The sequence below is a fragment of the Acomys russatus genome, chromosome 1, assembly GCF_903995435.1.
Source record: "Acomys russatus chromosome 1, mAcoRus1.1, whole genome shotgun sequence".
In the NCBI taxonomy this organism is placed as follows: domain Eukaryota; kingdom Metazoa; phylum Chordata; class Mammalia; order Rodentia; family Muridae; genus Acomys; species Acomys russatus.
In genome coordinates, this window is record NC_067137.1 from 121,769,727 (window position 1) to 121,788,903 (window position 19,177).

Sequence of the window (19,177 nt, forward strand, 5' to 3'; positions counted from 1 at the left end):
AAGGTGAGCAAGGCAGGGAAAACTGGCTTTTTTTTTTTTTTTTTAAATTTATTTGAGACAAGGTTTCTCTGTGTAGCTTTGGCTGTCCTGGACTTGCTTTGTAGATCAGACTGGTCTCAAATTCAGAGATCCACCTGCCTCTGCCTCCCTGAGTTCTGGGATTACAGGCGGGTGCCACCACACCCGTCCCACGTGAGTCAAATCTAAACGGGAATGGGCAGAAACCTCAGAACAGTCCACGGCAGCCTCAAGCTGGCTGTTTGCACTTTGACTACAGATCAAACTGTGAATGTGGTAAGGTGGGCTGCCAAACTCAAGGGGCTGTGGGGAAGGAGGAACCGTGGAGAGGGAGGTGGTCAGAGATTAACGAGCTCCTGTAGGAATAAGTAGGTAAACGGAACAAATGGTGGCTTGCTGTGGGTGGCTTGGCCCGGTCTCTGTGGCCCTGCTACCTCAAATTTCCTAACTGACCAGTTAGTTCCCTCCCTCATTTTATACCGTTGAGACTTTTGCTCTATCAGGTTAATTACAAATCATTAAAATTATCTTGACTTACTTCCTGGCTGCGTTTTCTTTCCTAGTCCATAGACAACTTGCCCTATGTTGGGTACGCTGGCTGCCTCCGGGGAAGTATCTGTCCACTAAATTCAATCCAGGAGAACAGAACTTAACTCATTCTGGACATTTTGAGCAAGAGGGTGAAAAAAAGTACAGGAAATATTTCTGAAGGGATTTTCCAAGAACTGCTAACAGTGACTTCATTTGGACAGGGAATAGGGACTGGCTGAGGGAGCTGGAGTGGCCAGCAGGGTGGAAGGAGGCCACGTGCAGGAAACCACAACGAGGGAAGGGCCATGAACGGACTCTGTCTCATGACCAGTCTCTTTCCAGGCCACGGAGGGCTGCCCGCTGGCGGCCAGGGGCCTGAGCGCCACTTGCTGTTGAATCCTGGGAAAGGACAGTCCGGGGCTGCCATCCTCTTCAGGCGGCTCCTCCCTACGTCTTCAGCTGTTTTATGCTATTAAAAAAAAAAAAAGCCCCCGAGATGCGAAGGCCCAGCCTCTCCCCTGGGGTGCCTTGACATCACGCTCCTCCGTCCTACTGTGTGCCTCCTGCTCTCCACTGGTCCTTCCCTCTCCCCTCTGCCTCTTTAGCATCTCTCCCCTCCTCGTTTTCTCCTCTGCGCCTCCTCTCTCCTTCCATCCCCTCCTCCGGCTCTACTCCTTTTTCCTCTCCCTCCTTCATCTGCTCCCCGGTCTTTCACCGGGAAGCGGATAAGAGACCCAGGAGTTGGCAGCGATCCAACAGCTCCGCGAGCGCGCGCGCTCCGTGGCGTGCGGAAGCGTCTTCCCACCCCGCCCGAGGCCGAAGCGGAGCCTGGTCGCAAGGATGACGTTGTGGGCGTGACCAGGACGGCGTCAGATCTCGTGAGAGCGGCGACTGGTGACGGGCGGAGGGCGGGAGCGTCCGGGGCGAGCGCGGGTGTGTTTGAATCTGGTCCGAGCGCGGGAAACGATGAGTCCCGCGCCGCCGGTGAGGTGAGCGCTGCGCGGTGGGCTCGGGGGAAGCGGGGAGCTGTGAGTAGGACGGTCGGCGGGCGGCCGCGGGTGGGCGGCGCGGGTCTCCCGTCCACGGCCCCCATCGGTCTCGGGCGCTTGTGGAGTGGGAGCTGTGCTACGGGAGAGCAGGGCGGGACCCCGGCTGACTAGGGCTCAGCAGCGAGCTTCTCAGCCTGGAACCCGGGCTCACTGGGTAGGACCTCAGACTGAGGCCTCATGCTCACCAGGGAGGACCCCGGAAGAGCAGTGCGGAGCAGGACCTGCTTTCACTAGGGAGGATGCCAAGGAAGGACCTGATCCGTGATGGATTCGAGAGAGGGCGGCGGACTAAGACCCGGGTCTGAGTAGCCAAGACCCCCCCAGACAAGGACCCTGGTTGAGTAGGTAGGACCAAACACCTACGCCCGGGTTGACGGGGACAACCCCGGCCCTGAATTTGGAACTGGCATGGGGGAGGACCCCAGCCATGACCAGAGAACGACATGGAAGGGCCTGGGCACAGGGCCGGGGAGCTGACTAGGGAAGACGTCAGTCTTGACGCTTGGCCGGGGCCTGACTTAGGGACGTCCCCGAACCTGCACCGAGGACTGACTGATCTAGGGAGGGTAAATCACAAGATGCAGTAACAGTTCGTACGTCTAGCAGATACAGACATCATGTGTGGCAGGCTAAGTTGCCAAAGGCATGTGCATAAGTAAACAAAAAACAGTGACCAGAATTAAGAAAGTATTGATAGCCGCCATACGATGGAGGTGGTGGTGGTGCCGCACAACTTTAATCCCGGGACTAGGGAGGTGAATTTCTGTGAGTTTGAGGCCAACCTGGTCTACAAAACGAGTCCAGGACAGCCGGTGCTACACGGAGAAGTCTTGTCTCAAAAAAAAAAAAAAAAAAAAAAAACCAAAATAAAATCTTGACTCTGCCCACCTGCCTTACCCTCTCCATTTTATTAATCAGAAAAAAGTTGTGGTTCACGTTTCAGCCATTTGAATTGGGGAACGAAGTGGCTGTATTTAAGATTTACTTAAGAGAGGAGTTGTCACATTGCGGTGATTTTCTACATTTATTCAATTTAGAACAGGAATATATATTTACTTTGATTCACTGTCTCCATAATTACTGCCAGTAATTTTCTATATTGCTGTATTTTTTAAAGTATAGGGGATTTTAAAATTGATTTTTTAAATGAGAAGTCCTGTTGCAAATATGTTCTATTGTTAGGTCTCTGTTTTGAGTATGTCATCCTAGCACCAGGTGTAAAGGTAAAATAGGATTTCCTAGGAGATCGAGTGTGGGAAAGAGAGTGAGCAAAGTCCCTTGGGCACTCATTATTTCTGTAGGTGTGGAGAGGAGCGTGTTAAGTGTGGCAAGTGTGTGTGCTGTCTAACAAGCTCCCAGGTGACCTCAGGGCTGCTGTTGTGGTTTTCACCCCCAATTAACAGTCTCTCGTTTGAAAAACAAGAGAGGGATCATGGGTGGGATCTTGGAGGAATGGCACCTTCGAAGTGGAGCCTGCAGAATTCAGCTTTGGGGATTGGACTGACCCTGTTGCCTAAGCCAGTTCTTCCCAGCCGGCATCCAGAACACTAAAAGGAAGCAAGAGCACGATTCCCAAGGAACTTGAATTTCTTATTTCTTTTATTGCCTTTTCATCGGCCATTGGTAATAATAGGTATTTTGTTTATAACATTAGTAAATATTCAGATTATTACAATTTTGCATCAGAACATTGTGAGAAACTGTCTTCTATAGTGGTGTAAAACACTATTCTTGAGTGTTTGTATCAAATTAAAGCTGACAGGGAAACTTGCACATTAAAGTTGTGTTTTGATTGTATCCTACCAGGTTGTAAAGTAAAGCTCCCTTAGAACAGCCTTGCCTGTCATGGAGAAGCGCGAGGCGTTCATCCAAGCAGTATCCAAGGACCTGGTTGAAGAGTTTCTGCAGTTTGTTCAACTTGATGTAAGTTGCGTATTTGACTTTTATTGTAGTTTTCACTATGGATATAAATAGTACTCTAAAATCATGTCACTAAGTGAAATGCGGTTCTCTCAGTGGGTCCTTAGGGGTGGGTGTTCATGTTTCAATAAGTAAATTCTTTAGAGTAAATGAACCCACTTTTGGGCTGAGTTAAAAAGTAGAAGATGCACAGAAGAAGTTAACCCAAGAGCCCATTGAACTGAAGGGACTCCTAAGGGCTGGAGAAGGCAGGTAGGTGTTTTAACCTGAGGAGTTGGGGCAGGGCCTGACTGCAGCGATAGATGCAAGGGGGAAAAGGCAGTGAAAAAAAGATGGGAGACCATGGTTTCTGTTGCTGTGATAAAACATCCACCATGGCGCGAGTCCTGCCAGTGGGAACAGGAAGCTGAGAACTGACACACTCAACTACAAGCGCCTGCATAACAAACTGGGGGTGGGGAGTGGGGCTCTAACTCTAGTGACCACTTCCTCCATCAAGGCTGTACCAAAACCTCCCAAAGCAGTGCCACCAACTGGGAACCAAATATTCACATACCCAACTCTATAGGGGCATTTCTCAGGCAAATGACTGCACAGACCCACTGGGCAGAGAGTGCCAGCATGCAGAAAGCACAGGAAGCAGAGCAAAAGAGAAACAGGGACAGAAGACAGTGAGGTGATGGGAGAAAGGTTTGCCTCTGGGAATGCTTGTCTGCCTGCATGCACGGAGCTGATGGTTGAGGGACCACGCCAGGTAGCCGGAGAGGGTAGTGCTGCGTCCCGTTGGCACTGGACCTGGGTGGGAGTTGGAAGCCTTCAGCTGGGGACACAGCAGTGCAGTTTGGGTGGATTTAATGATGAGGATGTGTCCAGGGTGTTGGCCACGAGACAGTTTGACAGCATATCTGAAGCTCAGAGACGTCTAGGCTAGAGAGATAGAAAAGGAGCCATGAGCTATAGGTGGAGCGTCTGTTCTGGGAGTGTATGGTGCAGGAGCAGTGGACGGCACTGGAGTGGACCTCTGCACTAGCATTGAGATAGTTGGCCAGACCTATTTTGAGTATGATTTTACAGTGAGAATCAAAAGGCACAAAATTAGAGAAGAGCCTGATCATGAATTTAGTGCCAGCAACATTTTTCTTCATAAGACAGATGATCTTATAACACGATCCATTTTACAAGTTGTACCTTAGTGGTGTTTATAGGAGCAAGATATAATTGTGCAAATGTCTGCTTTAGTGGAAGTATGTCTGGTTTGTGTTAGAAATGTAATTCATACATATTTAATACTCATATTTAAGGCTCTTGTTGCAAGTCATATACCACAGTTTAACTAAAATTACAATGATCTGAGCTGATAGTGAAGGAAGTTTCTAGTATCAAAAGGCAAATGGTGAGCTGGGGAGGTGAGTCCGTGTCTGCCGTACGGGCACCTCTGTAAAAGGCAGGATCACATGGCACGCCTATACTCCCAGCGCTGGGAGGTGGTGACTGGAGGATTCCTAGAGTCATTTAGACAGTCGTCTGTCCAGTCAGTGAGCTTTAGGTTCAGTGAGAGGCTCTGGCATCTGGCGTCAACTCTGGTCTTCATTCAAGTGCACAGCTGTACACACACAAATGGAAAGGCAAAGGCCACAACTCGAGGGCATCTTAGTGGCCTGTTGAGAAGGCATCTTTCCGAAGGCCTTTCACTCTAGCAGCCTATTAATGTTGAGTGTCTGTGAAGTTGCTTGGCATTAGAAGGTATCTTGGTGACAGACCATCTGTTAGTCTTTTTTAGTTTAGCCTTAGTGAGCTTTACTTACACTTAATAACTTAGTATAACCAATCACCATGAAGCTCCTAAAACAAAACACATTCATGTGGGTGTATTAGAATTGTACATTGCTTGGTTTCATCAAAATGAGTGTTATGAAATACCATTTTCTGTAAAGGCAGCTTTAGTACTTTAACCTGATAGGAGCTAAGGAAAAGATGTGTATTAGTTTGAGGCCTGTTGGGTGAGTTTCTCCACCTTCGTGAATTGCTGTGTTCTGACTTATACATTGCTAACAACCACCGCCCTGCAGAATTGGTACAAGAAACCATAATGTTGGGCATGACAGAGTGTACCAGCAGTTACAGCACTCAGGATGCCGGGTGAGAAGGATCGTGAATTGAGGTTTGTTAGGCTACATAATGGGTTCAAGGTCAGCCTGGGCTACAAAGGAAGACTGCAGTAAGGAAATAATCCACAGAGATTATGGGGGAAATAGGGTTGGAGGCGCAATGCTAGAACATTTTGCCTGTGACACATTTAAGAAAGACGGGAACCTAAACAGAACACAGTCATACACATTTAGCCGCTAAGAAACACTAATGCTATAGCGACTGTGGTGCTTTCCCTTGAGAAAGATTGGGAGTTTATAGTTAGAAGTAGATGGCAAGCTTACATATCCTCTGCCATTCTTGAGGGGGAAAACCATGAGAGAAGAGAAGAAAAAGACAAACTAGCCTCAGAGACATGTGAAAGGAACATTAGTGGGAGGTGGGGGAGCTGTGCTCTATAGAGGGTGGAACTAATCTTTTTCTTTTCTTTCCTCTCTTTCTTTTCTTTTCTTTTTTTTAAGTATCTTTGTTTTGGAAAAATGCACCTCAATAGAGTCACATGCCTATAACTCTTAAATGATTCCAAAACAAAGAATGATTCTAGGACAAAGAAATACAGCAGTTGGTAACCCTAAGTACACTTTGAGTTTTTCTTGTGTATGTTTGAACGTGTGTGTTTGTGCATTTGAGATAGGGTGCACATGTGGAGGTGAGATGTGGTCTCAGCTGTAGGTCTTAGTTGCTCCCCGCCTTTTGTCTGAGACAGGGTATGTCATTACTCTGCAACTTTCTCGGTACTAGCCAGAGAGCTTCTAGAGCTAAAGCGGAATTACAGAGTCAGGCTTCCGTGCCCAGCTTTCTTTCTTTCTTTTTTTTTTTTTGAGACAGGGTTTCTCTGTGTAGCCTTGGCTGTCCTGGACTCGCTTTGTAGACCAGGCTGGCCTCGAACTCACAGCGATCCACCTGCCTCTGCCTCCCGAGTGCTGGGATTAAAGGCGTGCGCCACCACGCCTGGCTTCGTGCCCAGCTTTCTAAGTGAGTTTTGGGGATCCAAACTTGCTACTTCACAAGCACCTAACCAACTGAGCTTTCTCCTCAGCCCAGTACTCTCTTGAAACTTGTACTTAAATTTGCAATTAGGCTTTATTATGATATTTTTCACATTTGTTTTATTCCCCACTTTCCCTTCTCCTGTCTCTGCTTCTCTCCCATAAGCTTCTACCCTCAGCATCTTCCTTTCTGCTTGCATGTTACACGTGTACTTTTGTGGTGCTTTTCCTGACCCCAAGCACCACTTTTTGCCGTTTCATGGTCTTTTATGTAGTTTAACAGCCTATACCCACTTTCACACCCACTTATATGCATAATACATATAAGCATTGAAAGATAGGATCTGTATATGAGAAAAAAACAGGCAATTTTTGATGAATCTAGGTCGCTTTAGTTAATGCCGTACTCTGTAGATCTATCAACTTCAAATTTCATTTTTTCCTTACAACTGATTGAAATTCCACTGTTTATAACTGCATTAAGATCCTCAAGACATGAAACTTTAACCATTATTTTTAGTACATATTTACATTTTAACAGTTGTCACAATAATATCATTTATAGTCATGCTTTTCCAGATCCAGCCCAGTGTCAGACTCTGCCTTTGGCTGTCACATCTCTTAAGTGCTCTTTAATCTGGGAGGTCTCTCTGCCTTCCTGTGCTTGTCACAGCCACTGAAGGCTTGAAGGCGTGGGTGGCTCTTTTTGTATTCTTTTTTCTATTTGCCAATCTAGTCAGTTCGAGTGTCTTTTTCAGCAGGAACTGCTTGGAAGTGTCAGGTCCTTTCAGGACAGCCTTGTTATATGGAGGCCATTGGGTGTGAGGAAGTGGATGCTTACAGTCTACCCTAGTCACTTAGCTTTCTCTTTGTAACCATTGGCTGGCTGAGGAAAACCATCACTGTAGGTGACTTGCTTCTCAGCACACTTCTACCTGTTTGTTTTAGTATCTGGACAGTTCTTACCAGAGTCTGTGCTCAGAAAGGGAGATCCCTCCTCCGCCATCATCTGACCCTAGCCTATCAAGTCTCATCAGGACTGTCTACATCCTCTTCCTCTGTGGCCTGTCAAGACCAACCTACCAGGGGGAAGTAATCAATGAGTGGGCAACAGAGTTCATGTCAGAGGCAGCCCCTACTCCCCATGTCATGGAGCCCACATGGAGACTGTGTTTTTAACTACTGAGCCATCTCTCCAGCTCAGGTACTAGAATTCTTTTTTTTTTTTTTTTTTTCTCTTTAGAATTTTTTTATTATTATTAATTCATTCATATTACATCTCCATTGTTATCCCATCCCTTCTATCCTCCCATTCCTCCCCCCTCCCACTTTCCCCTTACTCCCCTCCCCTATGACTGTGACTGAGGGGGACCTCCTCCCCCTGTATATGCTCATGGGGTATCAAGTCTCTTCTTGGTAGCCTGCTATGCTTCCTCTGAGTGCCACCAGGCCTCCCCATCCAGGGGACATGGTCAGATATTGTACACCCGAGTTCGTATGAAAGTCAGTCCCTACTCTCCACTCTCCACTCAACTGTGGAGAATGTCCTGTCCATTGGGTAGACCTGGGTAGGGGTTCGATGCTTACTGCACACATTGTCCTTGGCTGGTGCCATAGTTTGAGCAGGACCCCTGGGCCCAGATCCGCCCGTCATAATGTTCTTCTTGTTGGTTTCTAGCACCCTCTGGATCCTTCTATTTCCCCATTCTCCCATACTTCTCTCACCTAGAGTCCCAATAGAACGTCCTTCCCTCTGTCCCACTTTCCTGATAAGTGAAGACATTCGTGGGTTGTGCCCCTTGGGCTAGTGTCCAGATGTAAGTGACTCTATGCCATGTGAGCCTACACTTCTTTAGTATTTACTCATGGTGCCCTGCAGCATGCCAGTGCTGTTATTGACTTACAGTGTCATTGGTGGTGATGTCATTCTGTAGGCTATAATCTGTTATTGTCACTACTCCTGTGCTTAGGCTGTCCCAGAGCAGCTGCAGGAAAGTCCCTTTGATTGAGTTTTGTACCTTTTTGACAATGCCTGTTCTTAATCTGTCAGAAAGATGTGGTCAGCCTGCCCAAAGTGAGAAGAGAGTCTAGCAAACCGGGGTGGGGGATGGGGTGGGCGGAAAGGACGCAATGGTTCAGGAAGAGGTTGCTGTCTAGGGCTGAGGAGCATCTGTTGGTAGCATGAAAACCTGGTGAGAAGGGAATCTGTCCCTTTCCGTTAGGTGCAGCATACTGCACCTGATGACAGGCCTGGGGCGAGCGTCTGAATGGGTTTCAGGGATCGTTAAGTGGGTGAAATTTTACACTATAAAGATCCGTCCTAAGGAAAAAAAAAAAAAGATCCGTCCTAAGGAAGAGGTAGAGGAGAGAGTTGATGCTTTCTGTTTGGTAATTCTGTACTTCTTCCCTGTTAGGAAAAAACTGAAAACTAGCCAAACACTTGAACATGTAACTAATGTACTTAAACTTTTCTACTAATGCCACTATGAAAAGAATACAACTAATTTTTCATATTTTGTGTTTTTTAAATTTATTTTATAGAAAAATTCTTCTGACCCTTTTAGCTTAAGTGAGTTACTAGATGAATTATCAAGGAAACAGAAAGAAGACTTGTGGCAAAGGCTGAAGGACTTACTAACAGAAACATTGCTGGGAAGCCCCGTGGACGGGTGGCACACAGCAGAAGTCCAGGGTGAAGACGAGATGGAGTCAGAGCCCACTGCAAAGATGGTATTTGTCTTTCAGAGATTAAAACAGTTCCTTTACTGTGTTAAGAAGAGATTGTTTATTTGAGTAGTAGAGCTTTCTTTTTGAGACAGAGTCTCACTATTAGTCCCCGCTGGCCTGGAACTCACATGCGTGACCGCCTGCCTCAGTGTCCTCAGGGCTGGGGTAAAGGTGTGCGCCACACGCCCTGCTGCAGTAAGTTCAGGCAGTGTGCAGTGTGCCGGCTCTGTTGGTTGTGATTTTACCTGCTGGCCAGCCCTGCTGCTGCTGTGCTATCGCTCAGCGTCACAGTTCTTTTAGGACGTTTGACTTGTATCCAATTTTAATCTACCTTTTTGAATACTCTAGGTGAGGCTTCGCTTTGGAAATTTAGGAACTATTTGATATTTTTAAAACAAGTTGAGTGTTAAGTTCTTTATTTAACTCACTTAGGTTTTAATGTTTTCTTTCTAGAAAAAGAGCATAGAAATAATGTATGCAATTGTGACTGTAATTCTTGCTTCTGTGTCGGTTATAAATGAGCATGAGAACTACGGGCCCCTCCTGGAGTGCGCTGTCATACTGAACGGTGAGTGGGTGGCGCTGGCGCGGCAGCTGTCAGAAGGGAGTCACTGAAAATGAAGGAAGGAAGGAAGTCACCTAAAATAAATAAATAGTAAAGGAAGAAAGGAAGTCACCTAAAATAAATAAATAATAAAGGAAGAAAGGAAGTCACCTAAAATAAATAAATAGTAAAGAAAGGAAGAAAGGAAGTCACCTAAAATAAATAAATAATAAAGGAAGAAAGGAAGTCACCTAAAATAAATAAATAATAAAGGAAGAAAGGAAGTCACCTAAAATAAATAAATGATAAAGAAAGGAAGAAAGGAAGTCACCTAAAATAAATAAATAGTAAAGGAAGGAAGGAAGGAAGTCACCTAAAATAAATAAATAGTAAAGAAAGGAAGAAAGGAAGTCACCTAAAATAAATAAATAGTAAAGAAAGGAAGAAAGGAAGTCACCTAAAATAAATAAATAATAAAGAAAGGAAGGAAGGAAGTCACCTAAAATAAATAAATAATAAAGGAAGGAAGGAAGGAAGTCACCAATATTCACAAGCAGGGTGGCAATCTGAAAAGAAAATGTAAAGGCGTGTCTGCACTGGTTCTCACCTGTCCGGACACCGTGAGTAACTCAGTTAGCCAGGCTCTGCTCCCTTGTTAGAGAGGACGGCCTGGGTTCCGAGCTGCTGGCCACTGTTGCTTGCAGGTTCTTCCAACAGTCTGCCTGGCCTCTGAAGGCTGGTGATAATAAGTGCTTGTGTGAAGGGCACCTCTGACTGCAGGTTTCTCAGTTTGTGCTTATTGCCACAGTGCCCAAGACTCTGCGTCATTGAGTTTTTTCTTACAGGATGACCATGGTCTGTGGAGTTGTTTTTCCTATAGTTCTTGTTAACTTTTAACTGAGCCTGTAAAGCTGTTTTTATTAAACAAGTATCCTAGTCTGAATTAAAGGAAAATCTAGTTATAAGATAATCACACAAAGCTATTTTATATACATAAAAGCAACTTTATTTTAAGCATTTAAAGAACCATCTACTGTCTCTTGGGTACTTGGCTCATGTGGGTACCGATTCCTGGGACAAACATTCTTATCAAATTCTCAGCCTTTGCAGCACTTGGATTGCTTTATGTGTTTAAGATGCTGCTTTGGTCTGACTTCTTGAAATTGGCATTTTTTTCCTTTTAAAATATTTTATACTTTTTTAAAAAATAATTTATTTAATTTTATTTTAGCGTGAGAGTGTCAGAGCCATTGGAACTAGGATTACAGACAGTTGTGAGCTGCCATGTGGGTGCTGGGAATTGAACCCGGATCCTTTGGAAGAGCAGACAGTGCTCTTAACCACTGAACCATCTCTCCAGCCCCATATTTTATACTTTTAATATGTTCTTAATTGAAATAGAATTACATCTCCAGCCCCTTCCAGCCACCCTTCCTCCAACCCTCGTTTTTTGTTACCACCATCTCAGGTTGATAGCATCTTTTTCTTTGATTATTATCTTAAGGTACCCCAGGCAGTGTAACAATCAGTTTCCAAGTGCTTTCTCCAAATATCTAGTAAAATGAGTGCTGTCATTGGGATTGCTTCCACACTCCCAACTACTTTCAGGGCTTTGTATTTGTATACTGGTGTTCAGGCATCTGTTGATAATTATCAACATATTATTAACAACTTAATTATTGAGACGTTGTTTCTAAAAGCAATAGTTTTTCTATTATGTTACTTGCTTAGTTTCCACCTTTGAACCTAGACCTGAGGCCAGCACATTGAGATTATGGTTGGTGCTGGTCAGGACTTATCCTGGTGGTGGTGCTGGTGGGATCCATCATGATGTATTAATATGAGGCTTCTAGGTCTAAAGTTTTCTCTTTTGTGTTTTGTTGTATCTGTTTTTCTAACACTTGTTGAGTCTTCTTTTGGCTATGTATTGGCATTCCATAAATGATGTTTATTTGGCAAATTAAACTAATACTTGCTTAGCAAGGCCTTGTACCAAGTCATAATACTCTGTACTTTGAGTCTGAATTGGTAATAATTTGCTTAATTGCAGAAAATGTCTGTGCTGTGTTTTAGGTATTTTATATGCATTACCTGAATCTGAACAAAAACTCCAGAGCTCCATTCAGGATCTGTGTGTCACGTGGTGGGAGAAGGGCCTGCCTGCCAAGGAGGACATGGGGAAGACCGCATTCATCATGCTGCTGAGGAGAAGTCTGGAGACTAAAACAGTACGCTTGCTTCGGCAGGACATGCTTAGTGAGGGGGTGAGGGAGGAAGGGCTGCCTTCTATGAGGGGCGCTTCTCACAATGATGTGCAGAGGTCAAGGGTGGGTGCACAATCCACACCAAGACTTAAAGTTGGGCTTTTTCTCTTGTGGTCTTTCCTCAGGTTGTGGCTGCTCTCTTCTTTGTCACTTAGTGCTCTACCTCTAAGTCTTGGTACTAGTTCTGCAGTGGAAAGAAATCAGGGGACCAGGAAAGGCCAAACTTTCTCAGACTGAGCTGTACTAGTGGGTGTTTCTGAGTGACTAAGTGGAGGGTGGGAGGAGGTACCCGTGGCTCTAGTCTCTGAGAGATAAACATACCCTAGAGTGAGACTGAGCCCGAAGTCAGGGAGCATCCTGGGTACAAGGCGGGCGTGACTTAGGGTTGGTTGGGAATCATCTCACATCACTGTGAGGTCGTAGGGAAGTGGTGGCTGGGCCAAAGGAAAATAGTTTGGAGTTTGAGGCCATCCTGCTCTGTGTGAGGCCCTATTAACAAATAAACGAACCCCAAAGTGTTCTTAGAACCGCACAGAACATTTGCAACTTTATTTATTTATTTATCTTTCCTTGAAACAGGGTTTGTGTAGCCCTGGCTGTCCTGGAACTAGCTCTATAGAGCATGCTGGCTTCAAACTTGGAAATCCTGCCTGTGCCTCCTGAGTGCTGGGATTAGAGGCGTATGTCCCTGTTTTTACTTGTCACTGTGTCTTATGGTATAAAGTAAATACTTAGCTTGAAATACAACTTTACTTTCTTTTTATAAAAGAAAAGAAAGAAACTAAAACAAGGTGCTCTCCTGTGTGTCTTTCCCAGGGTGCAGATATGTGTCGGTTGTGGCACCTCCATCAGGCTTTATACTGCTTTGATTATGATTTAGAGGAAAATAGGGAAATTAAAGACACGCTGCTTGAGTGCTTCATAAATGTTAACTACATTAAGAAGGAAGAGGTAAGCAGGCTTTCCCCCCCCCCCCTTTGGGTTGTTGGTGGAGGCTTTCCTCAAGTTCATGTTGCTGCTGTTTGTACTGTGCTGTTTTGTGGAAGAGCCAGCATAGCCATTAAGAGCTGTGTACTAAGCTGGGTGTGGTGGTGCACACCTTTAATGCCAGCACTCTGGAGGCAGAGGTACATAGATCTTTGTGAGTTCGAGGCCAGGCTGGCCTACAAAGCGAGTTCCAGGATAGCCAGGGCTACACAGAGAAACTGTATCTCAGGCTAAAAAAAAGAGTTGTGAACTTGCTCCACATTAGTGTCATGTGGCTGGCCCTGGTGAAGCACATGTTGCACAGATCCTGCCTTCTGGAGGAATTGAGTTGTAGAGCCCCGGGGAAGCACAGTTTCACAATTCCACCTTAAAGAGTGAGTAATATATACAGTTACATATAAATACATATTATATATAGTGTCATGTAGATTGTGTGTGTGTGTGTGTGTGTGTGTGTGTGTGTGTGTGTGTGTGTGCGCGCGCGCGCGTATAGCCCTGTGACTGAGCTCTGCTCTCTTTCTTATTTCTACAGGTTGTTTTTTTGTCCAGGGAGGTGTCTTAGAGTTTCTATTGCTGTGATAAAATACCATGTCTAAAAATAGCTTGGGGAGGAAAATGTTTATGTTGTCTCACTCCCGCGTGGAAGGAGGTCCAGGAAGAAACTCAAAGTGGAGCCCGAAGGCCAGAACTAAAGCAGAGACAGGGGCTGCCGAATGCTTTTTACTTGATTGCTTCCCATTGCTTGCTCAGCCTGCTTTCATTTTCCTTTTGTTGTTGTTTTGCTTTCTTTTTTCTTTTTTGAGATAGGGTCTCTCTATTATGTAGCCCTGGCTGTCTAGGCCTCACTATAAGTTATTGTTATCTTAATATTCTTGCTTGAAATGTCTTCTTTCTTTTTTGAGAAAGGTTCTTACTATAAAGCTCTCTGGCTGGCCTGGAATCCACTATGTAGACCAAGCTGGTCTTGAACCCACAGAGATCTGCCTGCCTTTGCATCCTAGGCACTGGGATGAAAGTCATGCACCACCAAGACCCCCTCCTCCTGCACTCTTAACCCACCCAGGACCACTTGTCTATGAGTAGCACACCCATGACGGGGTGAGCCTTCACACACCGTTTGCTGATCCAGAAGATGCCCACTGGCTTGCCTATGGGCCAGTCTTACGGGAGCATCTTCTCAACTCAGAGTCCCTCCCCTTGTGGCAGAATTCTAGCCAGTGTGGGGTGGGGAAGGTGTGTGTGCGCTGAGAATTGCACTCAGAGCCTCATTTGTGCCAGATAAGTGCTCTACTGCTGAGCCTCCCCTGGCCACCTAATCCTGTTTAATTGGCATATGCACAAAAAATGATTGTGAGAAAGATTAAGCTTTGTCACAGGTGGAAGCAGTCTTGGCGGGCTTTACCCTGGGGGCACCCCATGAATACCTTGTGACAGACTGAGTGGAGCCATCCTGGGCCTAGAATTTAGGAAGCAGACCTGGGAACCCCACCTGGGCTATTGTTTTTCTAATTGACCCTCAAGAGAAAAGGAGACCGCCCTTCCCACCTGACTCAGGCAGGTGGGGAGGAGAGAACAACAGGTTCAGCCCAGGCTTGAGTGCATGTGGAACAGCGAACAGGCTAGATCAGCACACGGGCCAGAGAGACACCTAAAGACCCGTCCTGTGGAACAGATACCGGAAGGTTCACTCTTTTGTCCCTTTGGAAGGTTCACTTTTTTGTCCCTTTAACCTTTTTTCCTTCTTGCGTAAGCTAGTTGGGTTGTATAATAAAGTTTAATTATTAAGAAACAGAGCCAACAAATGATCACACATCTTCACTTTTTTTTCACTGTTCAAAAAATATAATGAGGAGCTTCTAGGCTGCTGTTGGAGTGCCCGTGGTGGCCAGTCCCATGAGTAACCTGAACAAGGTCAATTCAGGTGACCTGCTCCAGTTACGATGCGTCCTAAATGTAAAGTGCCATAGACTAGAGACCTTAGCATGGAAAAAAAAAGAATGTGTAATGCCTTAATAACTTTTTATATATTTTTATATACTTAATGTAAATACTATTTTGTAATTACTGCTTTTTACAAAATATTTTTAGTAGGGTTAGGGCTATCGCTAAGTGGTAGAGATCTTGCCTTGCATACACGAGGCCCTAGATTCAATCCTCAGTCATCCTAGATGTTTTTTGTTTTTTGTTTTTTTAAAATATAAATAAACATAATATCTCTATCTTTCTCTCTTTTAGTTTTTTGAGACAGGGTTTCTCTGTGTAGCCTTGGCTGTCCTGGACTCACTTTGTAGACCAGGCTGGCCTTGAACTCACAACGAACTCCTCCTAAGTGCTGGGATTAAAGGAGTGTGCCACCACCCCCAGTTAACATAATCTTTTATTAACGTGATTTCTAGAGAACAGTTATATGAGGTGGACTCTTGCCCTTGCTGGGGTGCACGGTGACCATAATACAGTGTGCTTAGGACATGTCTCTGCAGCTGTCTCTTCTGTTGCAGCAGAGAAGGTTTCCAAAGAGCACTCCTGAGGGTCTTAGCCCTTAGTAGAAAGTCTGGTCCCGTGGTGGGCTTCAGTCCCCAGCCTGGAGGGCATATGTGGCTAGCACCAAGTTCTTGGGCTCCATCAGAAAAGGTTGCCTCTTACCCTGCTTATTTGTTTTGTGGAGGGCGGGTAGTCTGAAACCTCAGTGTTTCTTCTGTAGCCAGAGCAGGTGCTTTTTCAGATTCCTGGGAGGAGCACGTGCTGTCCCTTGAGTTAGGCAGCAGCTGCAGTCACTGGTGCAGGATGTGTGTGGAGAGGGTCATTTTCCACATGTTACAATTACCATCATTATTGGAAAGATGTCAAGCACAAGGTTTGTGCCTTTGTCTCCAGGATTGTTAGGAAGTTGGTGAGAATAACAAAGTTTATGATGAGGCCAGACAAAAGATTTCAGGTTTGATTTTACTTACTCACTATCAATGGTAGCCAGACCGAACTGTTTGCAGACCCATATGGAGGTCTGTATGGCTCTACTCTGAGCTTCATGAAGACAGGCGCTCAGCACAGCTGCTCTACTCAAGGGCGGACGTCGGTAGCCCCACAGGGCTCTGCTGTTAGGAGGGCCACCTGGAGCCTTTCCTAATTCATCCCCTGTCTGTGCAAACATGTTAAGTGATAGTGACCTGGCTTCATTTTTATGGATAGCTGACTTTGGATCTGTTAAACTCTTAACCAGTTGTTTGTGTTAGAACAGTTTGGTTTAGTTGCAACTTTATGTACTATTTGAGATGATGTCTGTGTGGCCAGGCTGACCTTGATCTTGTCATAGTCTGTTTAGCCTCCCAAGTAGCTGGGTTTTACCGGTGTGTGCTACCATGATCAGCTTACCTTCTTTTTTTCATTTATAGGGAAGAAGATTTCTTAGTTTTCTTTTCAGTTGGAATATAGACTTCATTAAAATGATCCATGAGACCATTAAAAATCAGTTATCTGGATTACAAAAGTAAGTAATACAGGTTTTACTCTGACTTTGAAAGGTTTTCTTGCTTATTAAAAGTTTGGTGCATGCATGTGACAAGGGTTGCCATGTCGCTAGTCTGGCCTTTCATCCGTCTCACTGCCTCAGCATCCCAGCTGTAGTTGCACCTCGGCTTTGTTTATATTGATGTAAGCTTTAGAAATTGTATCTTATGATTTGTCACTGTGTTATTAGGTAGTTGTTTTCGTCTAACAACTTATTCCTCCAGTAGTGAGATTGGGATTTTAACTTGTAAATTTTTAGTTCTGCTGCCCAGTGTTCCTACCACCTCAGTCTCTGGAGTAGCTACAGCAGAAAGCAGCGTGGTTCACTGGTCAGATGTGTAACAGTTACAGCTTTGTCTCACTCACAACAAAGCCAGCTTCATCAGGGCTCAAGGGACGTGTAGAGTGTATCTGAGTGGGCGGGATTGTGTAGTGCTGTGAGGAGCCCTGTGTGTAAGTAGCGAGAGTGGAGGTATGAAGTTCTAGCCCAGCACTTTCTTTATTCCCAGTCAGAGCTGCTGTGCAAGTGTGCACATTTGCTTAGGTGCTTTGTTTTTTTTTTTCTTAAGAAATCATTTCTTACTCCTGAGGTAGGTGACAGTTGCTAAATTTCTTACTCTCAGGCATTGGTGTAAGCACTGAGTTGGGATTTGATTCTAGTCTGAATGCAAATACAGCTCTTGCTATATTCCAGAGTGCTTTCTCATATTTCCTTGTTTGTAAAATGTTTGTGTGAATGATTTCTAAACTTAGATGATTTTAAAGTTCAACCCTATTCTAAGTTTTCTTATATATATATTTTGTGTGTGTGTGTGTGTGTGTGTGTGTGTGTGTGTGTGCGTGTGTGCGCTTTGTAGACCAGGCTGGCTTTGAACTCACAGTGATCCACCTGTCTCTGCCTCCCTAGTGCTGGGATTAAAGGCATGTGTCACCATGCTCAGCTAAGTTTTCCTATCTGTAAAGAATTAGTTTTTAAAGTGTTTTTACTTTATTTGTTTATTCATTTAAACGTGTCAGTGTGTAGGTGTTTACAGGTGTGCCATAGCGCTCGTGTGGAGTGAGAACAACCTGCAGGAGTTAGTTCACTCCTCCACCAGCAGGGCCTGGGTGTTGACAGCACACTGCACCTACTCCACCAGCGGGGCCTGGGCATTGACAGCACACTGCACCTACTCCACCAGCGGGGCCTGGGCGTTGACAGCACACTGCACCTACTCCACCAGCGGGCCCTGGGCGTTGACAGCACACTTGCAGCAAGTCTTTTACCAGCTAAGCTGTCTCACCAGCCCATATTTAAAGTTTGACTTAAGAATTTAGTTCTGGGCCTGTGTTGACAGGGTTAGGCGTAGTGGTGACACTGACTGAGGAGGACTTCTCGTTCCAGCCCCTTTTAGTTTTGTCACCCTTCCTCTTTCTATTTCAGGTAGATAATATTGCCGATGTTTTGCAGAACCATCTCCTATATTGGTTTTCTCTGCCTGAGGCAGGAGAGTAACTGAAATGTGGCATATGGTAAAAGTAGAATTATTTAAACATTTATTAACATATTTTTTTAAAAATAGGTCTTTGATGGTATACATTGCGGAAATTTATTTCAGAGCTTGGAAAAAGGCTTCAGGGAAAATATTGGAGGTATTTTCATTTTATTTACTATCTACTGTTTTCTAGTTACTTAAGTAACCAAGGTAGGCTGCTTAAAACGTGTGCCTAGTCTATCTGAAAATAAAGCTAAATAGTCATGCAGATAGACATGTGATAAGCTGGCCTGTGTGTGGAGGTGCAGCTCCAGTTGTCACCTCGTGGGGATGTGCAGCTTCAGAAAAGCAAGGGGTTTTACGCTCCTTATTCTGCTGTCCCTGGATCTAGACTCTAGTTACCTCAGGTCATCGAGCTGTTGGGATATGGCTAGTCAAAGGGAGAGGAGTTGCAAGTTGGATGGACTGGGCTAAACAAAAGGTAATATTAAAATATTTGACCTATTTTTTTCTGTTTTTATTCTGGTACTTGAAAGTATACAGCTGAGTTTGTGTTTAGATTCTGTTTCCATGGATGGTGCCTCTTTTGGTTATATTATCTTAAGAAATCCATGACATTCACTGTAAGTGTAGTCTGGCCTGTGTACACTCCTTTTTCCTGGTGTCTGTATTTTGTCCAATGTGAGCTGGCTTCTAACTGTGGGGAGCTTACCTCATTGCTCCATTCATTGTTCCAGCAGATAAAGTAGAAGTAGCTAAGTGTGCTCTTTGAATATTGAAACCAAGCGAATAGTGAGAGCAATGGATACATTGTAATAGCTCTAACAGACTAGCAGAGACTGACAGCTGTACCGCCCCCTGCCTGCCTCACTGCTTGTGGGATGGATGCATGTCACTGCTCTTCCTGTTTCAGACCATAGAAAACGACTGCATCCAAGACTTGATGTTCCATGGCATCCACCTTCCAAGGTGGTCTCCAGTGCACTCCAAAGTACGAGAGGTGAGTGGGTGAGCATTGTTG

The 19,177-nt window shown here is 45.0% G+C and overlaps 1 protein-coding gene across 1 annotated transcript in view; it reads left to right on the forward strand.

Annotated features, from left to right (window-relative positions):
- The first annotated feature begins 1,400 nt into the window (after positions 1 to 1,400).
- Ncapg2 (non-SMC condensin II complex subunit G2) overlaps positions 1,401 to 19,177 on the forward strand; it is a 51,380-nt gene continuing 33,603 nt past the window's right edge. The window contains exons 1-9 of the mRNA XM_051152502.1: positions 1,401 to 1,538; positions 3,405 to 3,521; positions 9,197 to 9,385; positions 9,836 to 9,950; positions 12,000 to 12,154; positions 13,007 to 13,141; positions 16,567 to 16,661; positions 18,244 to 18,313; positions 19,070 to 19,156. Coding sequence (XP_051008459.1) covers positions 3,444 to 3,521; positions 9,197 to 9,385; positions 9,836 to 9,950; positions 12,000 to 12,154; positions 13,007 to 13,141; positions 16,567 to 16,661; positions 18,244 to 18,313; positions 19,070 to 19,156 — 924 coding nt within the window. The 5' untranslated portion in view covers positions 1,401 to 1,538; positions 3,405 to 3,443. The remainder of the gene's footprint in view (positions 1,539 to 3,404; positions 3,522 to 9,196; positions 9,386 to 9,835; positions 9,951 to 11,999; positions 12,155 to 13,006; positions 13,142 to 16,566; positions 16,662 to 18,243; positions 18,314 to 19,069; positions 19,157 to 19,177) is intronic.